The sequence below is a fragment of the Podarcis cretensis genome (assembly GCF_951804945.1).
Source record: "Podarcis cretensis genome assembly, chromosome: 5".
Taxonomy (NCBI): Eukaryota; Metazoa; Chordata; class Lepidosauria; order Squamata; family Lacertidae; genus Podarcis; species Podarcis cretensis.
Genome location: NC_137174.1, coordinates 48,517,341 through 48,534,179, shown reverse-complemented (window position 1 = coordinate 48,534,179; position 16,839 = coordinate 48,517,341). Strand labels below are relative to the sequence as shown.

At 44.4% G+C, this 16,839-nt stretch overlaps 1 protein-coding gene across 2 annotated transcripts in view; it reads left to right on the top strand.

Annotated features, from left to right (window-relative positions):
• The first annotated feature begins 336 nt into the window (after positions 1–336).
• Positions 337–16,839, top strand: part of GRK5 (G protein-coupled receptor kinase 5) — a 147,294-nt gene continuing 130,791 nt past the window's right edge. Inside the window, exon 1 of one of the 2 annotated variants that reach the window (XM_079976714.1) lies at positions 337–688. In XM_079976714.1, coding sequence (XP_079832840.1) covers positions 637–688 — 52 coding nt within the window. In that variant the 5' untranslated portion in view covers positions 337–636. The remainder of the gene's footprint in view (positions 689–16,839) is intronic. The other variant, XM_079976713.1, reaches the window with a different exon arrangement.

The following is a 16,839-nucleotide window of genomic DNA, read 5'->3' as shown; positions in this document are numbered from 1 at the left end:
CTGCCGCTTCCCGTCTCCTTTCCCAACTGCACAAGGCAGCTGCAAAACGCACACACAGATACACCCGCGCCCGCCCTGCTCTCCCTCCGGCCAGTTGCGTGCGCGCGCGGGAAACGCACAGCCTGGGGAAGCGCCCCCGAGACTACATCTCCCAGCATGCCCGGCTCGGCCCGGCCGAGGTGCGAGCCAGCTGTGGAGCACGGCGCCTGCGCTATGCTGCGGAACTGGCTGGGCCGTGCCACACCCCCGCGGAGGGAGGCAGCGAGCGCCTGTAACCTGACACCGTCAGAGGAGGGGAGGCAGGCGGGAGGGCGGGCTTTGCCTGTCGGCGCGGAGAATGGAGTAAGGGAGAGACGTAAGGAGGGAGGTGCGCGGACGGGACTCGAGGGCTGGACGGCGGAGAGCGAGCCAGCGAGCAGGCAGCGGCGCTTCGCCGAGGGAGGCAGCTCGACGGAGGGATCGAGAGGAGGAAGAGAAAGAATGCCCTAGGGACGGACGGCGGGACCGGGCTGCTTGCTTGCTTGCTGCTGCTCCTTCCACGAGCGGAGCGGAGAGAGAGAGAGAGAGAGAGAGAGAGACCCGGGCGCGCCTCCTGCCATTGACATCCTCGCCGCAGCGCCCTGACGGAGCTTGTCAATGGAGCTGGAAAACATCGTGGCCAACACGGTCCTGCTCAAAGCCCGCGAAGGTAAGCGAGCATCCATCTCTCGCTCGCTCTCTTTTCCGCCTGCCGCATTTCACCCTCCCTCGCCCTGCGCGGTGGGGGAAAGGGGCAAAGGGGGGATGGCGAGGCTTAGGGGCGCACGGTGGCGGAGCCGCGCGCAGGCTGGCAGCCCTCTCCCTGCGCGACGCGCACCTTTCGAAGGAATTCGCCTCGGCGGAGGTGGGCAGCTCGGCGGCATCGAGACGCCACGAAACTTCCCCTCCGGGCTCGCCCCTCCAGACGTGCGGGTGTGATTTCGGCGTGCATTGTTTGGAAAAGGTCAGCTGCGAACGCATCCGCTCCCGGGGAGCGCAGAAGCGAGAACTTCTGGCTCCGGAGCCCGGAGGGGTCTCTGTGTGTCTGGATGAGGAGGGCTGACGTAAGGGGGGGGGGAGTGTGCAGAAACTAGTCGCCAAAGGGCTTTCTTGGGGTGTTCTCCGCGGAGACGAAGAGGAGAGAAATGGATGCAAGTATGTAGACTTCTGCGAGGGGCAAATTCGCTGGCATGGGAAAAGCGCCCCGCCCCAACTGATGCAAAAGAAGGCATGGCATTCAAAGGAAGCGATTGAGGGGTGCTTTGATTTTTCTTTGCAGAAGCTGCTGTTATAATACGTCTGTGCGTGTGTAATTTAAATTTGCAAAATAAAAGGCGGGGGCTGGTTGCTTGTAGGGAAGGTATGATAGCCATCTCTGCTCCAAATGGCTCCTGGATTTATTATGACCATCGCCAGCTTCATCACTGGGAACACCCCCCCCCCCCGCCCCAGTCTGTTTTACTGTCTCGCATCATCTGGGTAGGGGAAGTGGCTTTCTCTTCTTGAATGACAGCATGTTTTCTTTTTTCCTTTTATCCCTTTTGGCTCAGCCTAACCCCAACCTTTCAGAGGAGGATATCCTCTGAGAGAGGCAGTTACATCTGAAGGGCTTTCCTTTCGAAGACAGGCTTGCAATATCTGAAGCTCTCATTCACACCATTTGATGAATGAAGAGCCCCCCCCCCAAGTCAGAACCAGAGGCAGGTCCTGTGTGCTACCTTTTGACCATTCCCAGGCTGATGCACACCTCCTAATATACAGAGAAGGTGGAGGAGAGTGTTCTTTATCTGGGAGAGCAGCGGGGGAACAATTGCAGCTGCTCAAAGCGACCCAAGGCATTCATTTTCCACTTGTGCCACATCCCTGGTGCTCTTTAATCAGGTAGTGGGTGGAGTGCTTTAATCTCAGCCTTTTGTTTCCTTACCTCTGAGCCCACCAGCACGCTGTGATTATTTAAACGTCCCACCCTCAACGCTAGATGATCCATTCAGAAATGCATCTAATGGCCCCCTAACTAATTTTCAGACTGTGGGCTGGATTGCATAAGCGGTTGGGGAGGGCCTGTAGAGAGATGGTCCCTGTATTACCGCACAGGCTGCGTTAGGCGGTCTTTCAAATTTTATGAATGTGGTCGTCGTATCTCGTCTAACTTCTCGTATTGAACCTCGTGAAACTCTTAAGAGGACACCTCCCATAGTATCCAGAGAACAATGTGCATTTGCGCAATTGATTACCCAGTAAATATAAACATTATGTAAGAATATAGGCGATAAATGCTGAGCTAAATATTGAGCTATGTCCTTAATTCTTTTCAGTAATGAAATGTGGACAGAATAACATGCCTGATCTGAGAGGAGAAACAGACATTGTTGATAACAGACACTTGGCAAAAACCCTTGCATATCACTAAGAGCTTTTCTAAAGGCACTGTTAGTATTAATGAAAGAGGCAGCACATTCTCTCTCTCTCTCCCTCTCTCTCTCCCCAGCAAACGCTAAAGGGAGAAATGGTCCCAGAACATCTGTGATGAGCCATCTAGTGGCTGAACATTAGCATGCATTTAATGGTTAGGGGAAAACTTTCGAACCTTTTTGCAGGTTTCAGAAAAAGTACTTGTGGTCAATTTGTTGTTGATTCGACTGGCGAGGTGGAGATGCAGTTGTTTTCTTTGCTTGAAGGTATTGGTTCGTCTGCAAGGGTAGGTTAAATGCTCACACAATCCTCACATGGATGCTTTATGAGGATTCTTCCCCACCCCCTCTAGAAAGAGCATGAAGCAGTGTTTGCACATTTTAAACTGCTGCAGACTTGTGCCTCTGTTTATTAGCGGCTCAAGGAAGATTCACACATGACTGGTTTTGTTCTCTATGCAGCGACTTTCTAACCTGTAATCATAACAAGCCAGACACTTGAAGATTCTTCAGACGTATTACTGCTGTGTGACTGTTTCTTTCCTGCTTTTCTTCTTCCAATGAGTTTTTGTGATGGATTTAGATTCTCCTGTTGCTCTTCCAACCGACTTCAGTTATTGCATGTATTTATTTATTTATTTATTTATTTCACCGCCTTTAATATTGTGGAAGGTTTCTGCCACTCTTAATATTTTACTTTATAATTTTTAATGTGAAACGTAACAATGGTGCACCACTGTGAGTGCACAAAATGATATGTCTAAATACTGGGTTGTAATGGAGTACTTTAAATTGGTCTATTTGTCGTTTCGCGTTCAGACAGAATCATCTGCTCAAGACGTTTCAATCCATATCAGTTGTTCAACGAACAGAACCCAATGTTGATGAAATGTTCAGTTTGGAATAGGTTCCTCTTGTGCAATCCATCACTTATCAGCTTCTCCTTTTTTTCTTTTTAAAGGAAGCCTATTTCTGTCTGTAATGGCTCTTCAGAGGTTACACTGGTTTTCCACTACTTTTTTCAATAAATGGACACAATGTAGGGCAACACATGTTAATCTTGGCTATTTTTTAAAAAAAATTATTGAATGTTCAGATCACATTTCAATAAAACATAACCATAAACCCAAAGACGACATGCATTAGTCATTTCAGAATAAGACACACTTCAGCTGTGACACAGGACAGGTGAAGAAACGCTATATAATAATGTTAGCCTAAATAGACCCCAAGTATAGACAGAGTTGAGGCAAGAGGGGGAGATTAGTAGAAATGAGTGACCATATAGATATTGGATGTTTACCTTCCAACTGAACATGGGAGGTGCTTTAATGCAGATCCTCCCTGAATTCTGCCTTAATTTCCAAAAATTCAAGCCAATATTTTCCTTTCCAAATTAGTTTTGCCTGTAATTCTGCATATAATCTGTGACTGGTCACTCCTTCACAAATGTTCTTCATGACTAGTGCAGAAATGTACCCCTCGAGCCAGCCGTTTTAAAATCTGTTCAGAGAGCTGTACTGTCACCAGAAAGCAAAGCAATACACAAATCATCTTTGGCGACAGGAGCGGTGCTGCGTTCCCCACTGTTCTTTTGATCCTGTGACCAAACATTCAGCCAAAACTTGCAAGCCACAATTTTTTTAAAATAAAAAACAACATCGCCGGCAAAATACACCGTCACAAAAATAACAAGCAAGAGTTGTAGATCGGTGATTGATAGTATGCTTTCCATGCAAAAAGTATCACCTGACATCTCTAGGTTGGGGGGGGGGATATATTGAACCCATGGAAATCTGTTGCCATTCAGTATACAGTACTGAATTAGACGGAGCAATGATGTGACTCCGTTTTCCTGTATTCCAGTCGTGGCCTTTTGCAGAATATTAATAATTAAGTTACTTTTGCAAAAATATTTGTTGCAAATCATTTAGTTTCAGAAAGTCTCTTACCTTAACCATGGTTATTTTTCAGCATCTGGACCTTCAGCCATCTACGTTTTAGAGGAAACACTTCTACTGCAAACTTCAGCTGCTTGATCTTTTTGGTACATGCACACTCTGCCTGTGCTACAGAACTAAGTTTAAAATAGTCATTCCGCTTGTCCAGTGGTAGGATACACTTAAGCAGTTCTGGAGAAGCTTAATCACAAAGGTCAAATACATAGGTTAAGAATAATCCAAGTTATGTCATGACATTTTGGAAACCTTTACATTCTAAGAGACTTTCATCCAGACACTTCAGATAACAGCTTGGTGTGGAGGCCTTGATGTTTCAGAAATGAGAGATAAAGGCTAAAAGCAATGTCAGTACAGCAACCAGGAAGTGGACCAGAAGATTAAGTGGACCAGAAGATTAATGTAGTAATAGAGTAAAACCTGCCACCATTTCAGCCATGGCTTCTGCTTCCTAGGTGAAGTATTATATTGTTCAAAAGAATCCAGATAACTGAAGGAAAACGCTTTGTATATTTGTCCATTAAAGTTAGCCAGCCTGCCTAGTTTGATGATGTGGCATGCACAAGATTTTTGGGGGGTATTCTATTGACATTGCATATAATTTTTATTTATTATGCCATAAACTGCTCTGTGATTGCTATGGAATAAAGGGAGGTTTAAAAATTTGGTTAATAAATAAATGTGATGTTTATTATTATACCACAATCAACAGGGATAATTCATACCATACAAAATATTGTTCAAGCATTGCTATAACTAACAAATTCCAAGTTTCTCTGCTACACTGCCAAAACCATATGTGAGTATAATTTTTTGTTTTTGAGAATAAAGAACTGGTGTTCTCTATTTTTTTTTGAGGGGGGGGGAGAGCAACAATTCTTTGTTTTGCATCTCTTGATTTTAAACGATTCTGTGTGATCTGATGTGCACACAAAAGGAGTTTTGGAAATCCTCCCGCAAGCATTCTAGAGCGAAGTGTTATAAACAGCTCATAGGATCGGTCCTGGGAAGTTTACCCAGGCAAGGTGTTCAGCTGTAACCTTTTAATGTGTTTGCTGGTGGCTTAGCCTCAAAAAATTATTGCAGGAATGACTCTGCCCACAGTTTAAGAAGGACTTGGAGCCAGTTCACAGCATACCTTTTTGTTTAGGAGCATCACCAGAAAGTGACGTTTTGAAGGCATCTCCCAAAATACAAATCTCAACGTATTGCACACCAAAATTGCTTTGTTGTTTTTCTTGCAGCTTAATCGCTGGTGTGCATGAAGGGGAAATGATACAGCTCAGTGGTAAAGGAGAAGCCAAAGGTCCAAATTTCAATCCATGGCATCTTTAGCTAGGGCTAGGAAAGATCTCATGCTGACTGGCAGAGCCTCTCCCACATTTCAATCTCCAACCTGGTGCTGTCCAGCTGTATTGGACTATAGCTCCTGTGCTAGCTGGGGCTGATGGGAGTTGTAGTATCAAATGTCTGGTTGGGAAGATGTATTAACATTTAAGTTAGGTAACAGACAAGATTTAATTGTTTCTATTGATGGGAAGTCTGTCCCCAACCCCCACCGCAACTTTGCAGGCCCTCAAAACACAATGTATTTTAAATTACACTTCTTCATGCCTTCTGGGTACCTGGTTTACCTAAATAGCATTAATTCAATTGCAAATAAATTCTTAATACTTAAACCAGACAGGGTCATCAAGCCAATGTTTTTTGTTTTGGAAATAGCAAAGTGACCTGTTTTGTTCCAAGACATTATTTGCTGTTTATGAACTGAAATTAACAACTCTAGAATTGAAATAAACAGGCTCTAGAATACCACAGACCCTGTTTAGCAAAGGTGAATACTGCTGAAATTGATTCCTTATTTGGCATCAATGGTGTGTTTAATCTTGATGTGATGGAACAATAATTTGCATGCTGCTATCGTTTTGAATGTAGCATCAGTAGATTGTTACAGTGATATGGAGCATGAGGTGTCTCGTTCTGCAGAGAAGTTTACATTCTTGTTTTAACTAATGAAAATCCATGCAATGTATGGAAAATGAAATTGGAAGAAAACTTTTCAATGTGGATAAATTTTGGTATCATGCAATAGATCCCCCCTTCTTTTTTTCTGATCCTCAAATATCCATATCTTTGATGTGTGCCTTGGGCCATCAAAAGAACTGAAAATCAAAGAACTGAAATCCCATAAAACATTTTAATTAAAATGATGTTCACTTGTTAAATAAAAGCAATCATGAAGTAAATATAAATGGAAGAGCCTGAAAAAAAGTCTAGGAGTACAGTTCCTACCTTGTGCCTTTGCCGTGCCGTCATACATCTTAAACTAGAAAACGGGTTACTGTATAGGAAAGGAAATCATCAGTTTCTGGGCAATTGACTCTCTGTGCAATGAATCTCCAGGTTTTGTGACACTAGCTCAGCTTTCCCCAACCTGATAATCCTCCAGATTGCTGATGGCAGTTGTAGTCCAACATATTTGAAGGGCACCAGGTTGGGGACTGCTGCACCAGCAGATTTATTTCCAAGCTGAAATTAGCCCGGGCTACACCAGGCTTTGCCTTTTGATGAGTCTGTTTCATCTCTTAAGTCCCTTCTCTGTAACAGGAGTGTGTCTTCCCACCTTAAAGTCTGCATGTCCATTTGCATGCAGATGGTCCAAAGTTCAACCCCCACTATCTCTAGTTAAACTTGGATGTCATATACTGCTGCTGGGAGGGATCTGCCTGATACTTTGAGAGGTTGCTGCTGGTCAGAGTAGATAATACTAGATCTGACTCTGGGAAAGGCAACTCCTTCTGCTCGTCTTGTTTCCCAAGGAGCAAGATGGCAGCCTTCATTCCACCACTACAAATGGATGCTCCTCCTTCCATTACAAGTGGGTAGGATATACGTCGAATTGGGATTTGTGGGGCTATTTCTCCAATGGCTAATTTGACAAGGGACAAATTGTTAGTCCAGTCTTTGCCAACCCAAACTCCTCCTGATGTTTTGAACTACAACTCCTGTTATCCCTAGCATTGACCAGGCTGGCTGGGGCTGATGGGAGTTGGAGTCCAACCGCATCTGACAGGCACCAGGTTGGTGAAAACTGTGCATGTATTCCATGCCAGCAGTCAACTTTTCTTGCAAGAGCCCTTGGGCGTGAGTTGGTTTTGAAGATGGCGTTTTTGACTTGATAAAACTGTCTTGTGTGGCTGCAGTGAGTGGGAAAGTGTCTTGAGTTCATGTGCAGGTAGTTACAGAGGCTGGGATGTTCATTTTACACATCAGGTTCTGAAAGGGGAAAGGGCTCCCTTTGTCGGTGTGAGTGGCGCCTTTCACAACTTGCAGATTGCCCTTTCTTCAGTGTAGCATTGTGACCAGCCATCGGAACAGCTCTGCATTATTCCGTGGCATTGGAATATGCATGGGCCACGCCTTCCCGATGTAATGCAAGATGGTGCAATATTTAGTAGATGCCAAAAGATCAGTTCTAGTCGAATGGCATTAAATGTTATCTAATAAAATAGAGTGCAACAGACATGCTCACTGTGTCGATGTGTCTTCCTTTTGTGCTGGAAGCTGATGTGCGTCTGTCTGTGTGCCAGCTCCTCTCCCTCTTCACAAGCAAGCTAACACATACTGTGCTAAGAACAGAAATTGCTCCCCCAAATTGGTGTTTGGAAAAAATGTGTATATTCATGTGTATGCAGCTGCTGTGACTGTATAAACACAGTATGTTTAAAGCACTCGGAATTGTGGTTTAAGGATGCTGAGAACTGTATCTCTGCGAAGGGGAAACTACAGTTCCCGTTATTCTTTTTTATTGAGGAAGGTGCTTTAAATGTTTGATGTGTTGCGCAGTGTTATGCCCATTAATACCACAGTAAGTAGATCCAAAATCTCTTCCCTGGGGAAGTGGCAGTGAGAACAAAGGGGATAAGAATGAAATTTGGGTCTGGATGAATCGATATCTGCCCATATCTGTCTAGCATCTAGTTTTCCAGTGTAAAGGTGTCCCCAATGTGCCCGCTTTCCCTCTTTTCAAAACTTCACCCTTTGAAGAAGCTGTTTTAAATCTGCAAGTACTGAAATGAAGTAATAACGTCCGTATTCTGTTGCAGCAAAAAACCACAACGGTGTCCTGTGGCATTTTAAAGACTTGCAAATTTATCATGGCATCATCTCATCATGAAGTGGGCTGTAGTCCATGAAAGCTTATTCCATCATAAATCTGTTAGCCTTTAAGCTGCCACAAGAGCTGAAACAAATATAATAATAAAAATCGGGCCCTTTTCCCGTCAGAGATAATGACTGACTTTGAGGCTCAGCTGACATGAGATGCATATACATGCAGAGTCCCACCCCCAAATCCTGAGCCTCTTTGTCATCTAGCACTACAAATTGCTTGCCAGATGTGATGTTTACCCCACCCTGGCCCAACATCTTGTGTGAGGACAGGTTACTGTAAATTGTGTGAGCCTCCTGCAAGTCCTTCACAGTGGAGTACCGTTGGCATACATTTGCAGGCTTGGGCACAAAGCCTGCTGTTCTGCAAAGCCATTCGTGTGCATGCAAGGGACAATCACGCACCAAGCCAAAATAAAATAAAATAAAATAGGATATTCCTCTTGCAGTTGCTTGCAAGGCTGAAGAGGTAAAGCCAATTTTAATCCTCAAGCAGCTTGCCCATTCAAGCCATGCAGCAGAATCGCCAGGTGCCTGCAGATCCATGCTGTTTGCTGCACTTTATAGGACTGTGGCCTTGATGCTTCACAGCTGGCAAAACACCTGGAATTCCATCAAAAAATGGAAGGATTTGCCTATAGTAGAGAAATATTTTCTGGTTATAATTGCTTCCTGAAACAGGGATTTACAACATCCCTTGGAGATTAGATAGTGTTAGGACAAATTCCAAAGAAGATAGCTTAAATGCTTTACCGTATCACAGGTTTCATTGTGTTTCAAACAGTAGTATGCTTATTATTCTACTCATACAGAAGCAGGATTGAGTGACAACTCCCTTCTTAGCCAGCAGGGGCAGCGTAGAGCTGTAGTGTTACTGAATTTGCACAGTGGAGATGCAACGAATAAGCTTATGTATAGGAAATTAGGAACATTTGGGCCTTTATCGCATGCTGTCACTTCATTTTTTAAGCCGATGGAATGATACATAATGGGAAGCCTGGAACTGTGCAATGGAGGGAGAAGCTATCAAAATTCGCATTCTTCCGCCCTGTAGTGAAAATGGGTCCAGTCTTTACTTCATTTATTGAATGGATCCCAACGTTTTGCTTACAGAGTGGCAGCTGTACTGTCTGAGAGTGGTTGCAGCAGAAACCTCCAAGCTCTTCAGCAGCTTCCCCTCATTTCATTGTGGTATCATGGGCCACTGGATGTCCGTTGCACCATGGCAGAAAAATCTCTCTGGCTAGAGTGTCCTCCGTAACAAGCACAAATCAATTGGCACTCCAGCTTGTTAGGAACTGGCCGCATCCCAATGATTGTCATTTACCCGAGTTACAGGAGTTACGCTTGTTGCGGGGTTTGAGCTTGGAACTCTCTTTGGCACCACCCATCCTTAACTTCATCGCAGTTCAGTTCAGCACAAAAACAGGGTCATTTTTCATTCAGCATGGCGGCGGCTGCAGGCTCCTACCCTGGGATAATCATCTAGGAATTTCATGGGCTTAGCACTTCGTTCCGAGAAGGCTAAACAGGAACAGGGTTTGGTTCGCAAATGTGCGTCTCCTTAATGGATGGGGTGGTAACCCTTGCTGGATTTTGCTTTATCTGTTTTGCTCACAAACAGAAAACAAGCAATTATCCAATGAGCCTCACAGCTGCACAGCACCCTCCCCCCCTTCACGTATAAGAGTCTAGTGGTGCATACACAACTGGAACTAATCAAATTCAAATTCTTCTCATTACGGAACAGTCTTACGGAATGTAGTAAGAATGAGAGCAGTCTGGGCCAACAGATATTCAAGTCTTATGGAATTTCTTGCAGCTTAAGTTTCCCTGCAGGAAAACACTGGAACCACAATCCCGGCGCAGTGATGTGAGTCAGGCTGAATCTAGACAATCCATTGTCCTGACTCTTCCAAAAGTGGGAGGCAACGTGCCTCTTTTACGTAATGTGACCCTGTGGGTCATTCCGGTCTCGTGCAAGAGCTGAACTGGTGTCATGCGAGGTTACCTTCTAGGTCAGGCCTGAAGGACCTGTAGCCCTTCCAGATGATGTTGGAATCCAGCTCACACCAGCCCTATCCAATGATGGGTGCTGTCGGCTAACAGCATCTGGAAGGCCACGGGTTTCCCCTACAAAAAATCTATCTCTGCACGTGAGCAACTAATCCACAGCACAATACAGATAACACAGGGCAGCTGAGCGGGACTGGCTCCATGTTTGAGGTACCCTGGCCGGTATGTCCTCTAGTGGGGATGAGGGGCCTTCCTCTGTTAGTTGCCCTGGCAGACTGATCTAACTGTGGTAGAAATGCTCCAAGCAACTTTGACAGCTGACCCTAGGCTGTTAATTTCCCACAATGCCTTGGGGGCGATGCTCTCTCGCCCACCTGCTCCTTGTTAGGAGGGAGCTGCTGAGGGTTTCAGTACAATAAGCCCACAACTTAACGTCTCATATAGACAAAAAACATTGGGTTCAACGGTAGGTGGGATTGCCAAAGTCCTTTTCCCCAGAACCCTTTCCGCTCCTTATTTTTATTTTTTGCCACAAGTTAAAGAGTTGCAGGCTTACTGTACTGTATCTTTTCGTTCTCCCACCCACCTAGCACTCATTAAGGCTGCTGCTGTCAGTGCTACATTGTAGTGGTATTACAGTTTCTGTTGCAATTCTTTATCGTTATTGTAGGCTATTTATTTTCCGTAAACTATTTTGTCTAAAAAATTGTGTGTGTGCTGAATGCAGTATATAAATAGACTCTTCTGGTATGCTACAGTAGGCTAGGTGGTAGAATCATTTGCGCTCAAGAGGCTGGGAACCTGTGACTCTCCAGGCAATGGTGGACTCCCATCTTCCTTTATCGTTAGCTCTACTGGATAGGACTGATGGGAGTTGAAGTCCTACATCTGCTGGAGGACCACAGACTCCCAGTCCTTGACTGTACCATTTCATCCTACAGGTCCAAGGACACAGCTTTTGAATGCTTTGCACATTTTTTAAAAAACTTATTTAATACAAAAAGCCATTATGGCAGGCAAAGGGTTGGAGTAAAACACAAATAACACACCACGTTCTCGTTTTCTGTTTCAAGAGTTTAGTTGTGGCGTAAGTGGTTTTAGTGTTGGACTCTGCTCTTGGAGACTAGGGTTCAAATCCCCACTTGGCCCGAAGCTCACTGGCTGGCCTTGAACCAGTCACTGCCTCTTGGCCTAACCTACCTCACAGGGTTGTAGGGAGGAAGAACCACCTACACTACCTTGAGCTCCTTGAAGGAAAAAGGTGGAATATAAATGAAATAAATTAACAAAACCACAACAGATGAGGCCTCCAGACTGAGTTGCAGAGTGCTTTATCCAAACAAGAAGATATTAATATGGTTTCTGTGGATTGCACTAGTTTTTTTAAGTTTTTACAGCACAAAAGCTTTAGCTTTTTCTTTTAGTCATGTATATATAGAGAGAGATAATGACCACACTTCCTCTAGCTTGTGATCTTGACTTTCAGCACAGTGACCGCTCCCCACATTAAATGGGGGGCGCCCTTTGCATGGTTGTGCGCAGCTCCCTGGACTCTATGCGGCATCATTAGCACAGCTCTGCTTTGCCTTCCCCAGGTGGGATGCCTGGAGGTCTCTGCCTACCTCAGCCAGTTGCCCAATCCCGTCTGGGGAGGTGTTGCCAAGGTGACCAGGCTAGGTAGGGGGAGGGACCACCCTGCCCACACAGTAGGGGGAGGATCTTACCTGGGAATCATCCTGGATAAACGCCCAATGCCTGAGCCAAGGTCTACCCACATCTGAAACATAATAAAGTTGTGGCCAATTTTTAATCCCATAGCACGTTATCTTGAGTCGTTATTCCACACAGAGGCCGCCCAGGGTTTGGGGGACTCCGCCTGTCCACGCAATGCTTTCACACACTCCTTCATGTGCTCAGGCCACCTTTATCGCTCAACACGCCAAATGAACTGTCTACATATTTGCATAATCTTACGAGAGCAGGGTCACTTGAAATACTGTTGAGCAAAGCAAAACCCAGCTTTTGGCTGGATACACACTATTTCTTTAAAGCACATTCAAAGCAGGCACACCCCCAAAGAATCCTGGGTTTTGTAGTTTACTGCCTGAAGAGCTACAATTCCCAGCAAACTATAAAGAAACTACACATCCCAGTATTATTTGAGTAGGGTACTTTAAAGGTGTTATGTGTGTATGCTGGTTTTTATTTTATTTTTAAAAAGCTGTTCTGTTGTTTTGGTCCTTTATTTCTGCTAGCTTCATTGTTTCTAACCAATTCGAAGTAAGAGAATTCATTATACCGTTTGATGAACCACTGACCTCTCTGTTCCTCACTAGAGTAAATCTAGTCAACAGCCTCAATCTTGGGGCCTTGATAGAAATGACTTGTGCTCATGCTGGAAGCTTTGCTGTCCCTCTGTGCTAGAGCACATTTTAGTGGAAAGTTAGCCCTAGGCTGTCTTGCCCTTGCAAGTATTTTCAGCTGAATGAAATTGCACCTATTCTTCATTACCTGCCGTGCAAGGAAGATTCCAAGAGATGGCAGCTGCCCTCTCAAAATATTTCCTGCCACTCCATTCATTCCCCTTGCTTTCAGTCACAGTATCTTTGTATTTAATGTGTATAGCATGCATATTAGCCAAATCCTTAGTCCTGAGCATCCTTTGCTTCCCTAAACTAGTTTTCCTGGGTTTGCTATTATGACAAACATTCTAGTGGTTGATGAGGATAGGGCAATGGTGGTGCTCCAGATGTTATTGGACTGCAACTCCCATCAGCCCCAGTTGACATAGCTAGATGTCAGGCATGATGAGAGTTGGAGTCCAACAACATGGAGGTAAACTGACTCTGTAGAGGCAAGAGCTCTGATTTGGAGTTGCCAACTCTTGAAATCAAATTTCTGTTGGTTTCCTCTTCTAAATGCTTATTAGACCTTTTCTGAAGAGCATTTTGTTTTCCGTGGTATTTTTTGAAGAGAGGTTGAAGTATTCTGCTCTGGTCAGACCTCACCTGGAGTACTGTGTCCAGTTCTGGGCACCACAGTTCAAGAAGGACACTGAGAAACTGGAACGTGTCCAGAGGAGGGCAACCAAAATGGTCAAAAGCCTGGAAACGATGCCTTATGAGGAACGGCTAAGGGAGCTGGGCATGTTTAGCCTAGAGAAGAGGAGGTTAAGGGGTGATATGATAGCCATATAAAAAAGGATGTCACATAGAGGAGGGAGAAAGGTTGTTTTCTGCTGCTCCAGAGAAGCGGACATGGAGCAATGGTTCCAAACTACAAGAAAAAAGATTCCACCTAAACATTAGGAAGAACTTCCTGACAGTAAGAGCTGTTCGACAGTGGAATTTGCTGCCAAGGAGTGTGGTGGAGTCTCCTTCTTTGGAGGTCTTTAAGCAGAGGCTTGACAACCATATGTCAGGAGTGCTCTGATGGTGTTTCCTGCTTGGCAGGGGGTTGGACTCGATGGCCCTTGTGGTCTCTTCCAACTCTATGATTCTATGATTCTATGAGTCTATGAAGTGATGCAGCTTCAGAATGCAAGGGGCAACTACTTAATGCTCTCCAGCAAAAATAAAAAATAAAACATATTTGACACATTGTGGTTACTGAGGCCAATATCCCTTTTTCTTGGCTTTAATGAGAAAAATACTTATTTACTGCACACCGTTTGCCCACTTTTTGTGGCAGGCAGGGGAAAGTGCTGCTACATAAATGGAATAATTTTGGGAAGCCCTGGCTTTAAGCTGATGCATGTTACAGTTGATGACCAAAAGGATGCGAGCAATTACCATATTCTGAAATGGGGAGATACACTTTTGCCAGTGTTTTGTCTCATCCTGTGACTAGAGTAGTAGATACTTCAGCGTTTGTGATAGCTGAAGCTCTTTGATTTTTGACTTGGCAGAACTTTGAGCCAAGGCTTGGGGTTTTGGAGAAAGTGTCCTTGCTTAGGTGGAATTCTACTCACCATGACTTACACCTCTGGATTCCAGGATGGGAACTGGAGTGAAGGTCATAAGATAAAAGATTTCGCTTCGGGTAGGACATGACTTCTTACTCATGTGTTGGACATTGCCTGGTATTATGCAAGAAACCACAAAAGCAATTCACAGGCTGTAGTTCATTTGGCTGAAGAAGGGAAAGAATAGTGAGAAGAAGCACCAGAGACCAACTATCATGTGAACTGTGATAATAGCTTTTTGTTCCAGCCTTGTGCAACACGGAGACAGGATTGGTAGGCAAGGTCACCCCTAGTTAGCTGAAATTCTGATGCCAAAGGCATTGAGAATCCTTCTGATTTTGGTGTCCCTTGGCTAGTGGGGTTTGTGTTCAGCACCATCAAAATTTGACACCAAATGCAAGCCCTGCTGGGATGGATTCGATGATCAGCAGATCAGTGGCAGCTTGTGCTGGAATCCAACATTTGACTTTGGTTTGATCCAGCAATGCATTTTTCAAATAGGACTGCATGCTAGGAATCACTTCACCACTAAGGCAGACTTTCCCAATCTGGTGTCTTCTGCATTTTGGCCTGCAACTCCCAAGAGCCCAAGCCAACATGGCTGCGCTACTCTGAATTAGGATTTTCAAAGTGCTGCAACATTTGGGACTGGGTTTCTTTGCAGTCCATATATTATGATACTATTCCAGGTCTTGAGACTTTGAGGTGGGGCCCTTCTTTTTTCCTGACCTATGCCAGAAGCACATTTGGGAGGAAGTTAGAAAAGAGCCTTCTCAGTAGCTGCTCTGGATCTCCTTCACAATGGAGGTCTGTCTTCTCTGATGACCTCTTCTCAGTAGGTGAAAATGATTTTATTTAGACAGGACTTTGTCCGCAGAAGCTCAGTTGTTATAGCTACTATAAATGTGCTGCAGTTGGTTCTACCAGCCTCGATGGTCTGAGGAACTCTGTGCTTGGTGCCAGACAGGGGGCAACCAGAGACCCCCAAACCAGACAAAAAATTTTTTGCTATGGTATGAACATAGCAAACTTAATCAGATGCATCAGCTGACAACTGTATCTTTGTTTCAGAATGCTCCCATAGAACAAACAATAGAGTTTCAGAAATACCTTGTAAAATTTGATTTGATCTGCAAACAGTATGAACGATTAATAATGATATTTCTACATATAGCCCCACTGCTGCTGTTGATCTTTAGGCTGCTAGTTGCAGAATGTGAGACAAAAGGTTAGTGTCTCGGAACCGTTCTGTCCTTACTTGGTAAAATCAGCTTGAAGTTAAGATTTAACAGTAAAACAATGAAGAAAAGGCTAACAGCTCTGATGTCTCTATCCCTAGCTGCAAGGCATGATTACTTACAAAGCAGTTCCCCACAAGTAATCCAGATGGCGGTCTGGAAGCTAAGCAGAGCAGGGTGCTTACAAATGATCCGAAAAATTACTGCATAATAAAATTTTATGATTTACCTTTTGATTATGAAGAGATGTCACTGGTTTAGAGGACTGTTTTCCCACACCACAAAAAATTTCCTCCACAATTCTGGTCAACCAGAAACAAGTAACACAGATATCTCAGTCAACTTACTAGAACTTACCTGGAGTCCAAATTTTGCTGTGAATGCACTTATTTTTCTTTTCTTTTCTTGCTCCTTCCCTTCCTCTGCACTTAATTTGGGCCCAGTAGAATCACCATTAACTGCGAGGTTTGTGTTTGGAATGAGATGGCTTCTGCCCCATTTCCTGATCTCCTTGTTGAAGGCTTGTCTTGGCATACTATTGGGTAGGGAGGTCTGCTCTTAAGTTAACTGCGGGCCCAACCTATGTCCAAAATGAAGGGGGGGGGGCGTGTTTCATTTGTTGCTTTAAAAAAAAAAACCACAAAAAACTTTGGTAGGTCTTGTTCAGTTAGTATTTTTCATTTATCTGCAAAAGGGCCCCTTGCCAGAAATAACGGATGACATATTTGCCAAGACAAAATGTATGCCAAGAGCCTGCTACAGTTGTTAAAACAAAAACTTGTGAATCATATGTGTAAAAGCACAGCCACGGCAGTTAAAGAAGTAAGGAACCGTTTCCATTCGCAAAGGCACTGCATTAACTATTTTAACGGTGCATTTAGAATGATCAGGAGTGGAAATGGTAAAGAGAGAGAGAAAGAAAGGGGGGGGGAAGGTTACATGTGAGCCAAAGTTAACTCTACCTAACGCTTCTGGCGTGGCCACCAGACATGGAAGGCTAGCATCCTAGCTAAATGTTGTTTTATTACATATTTCTCTCAAATATAAAGGCTTTTATATGAGAA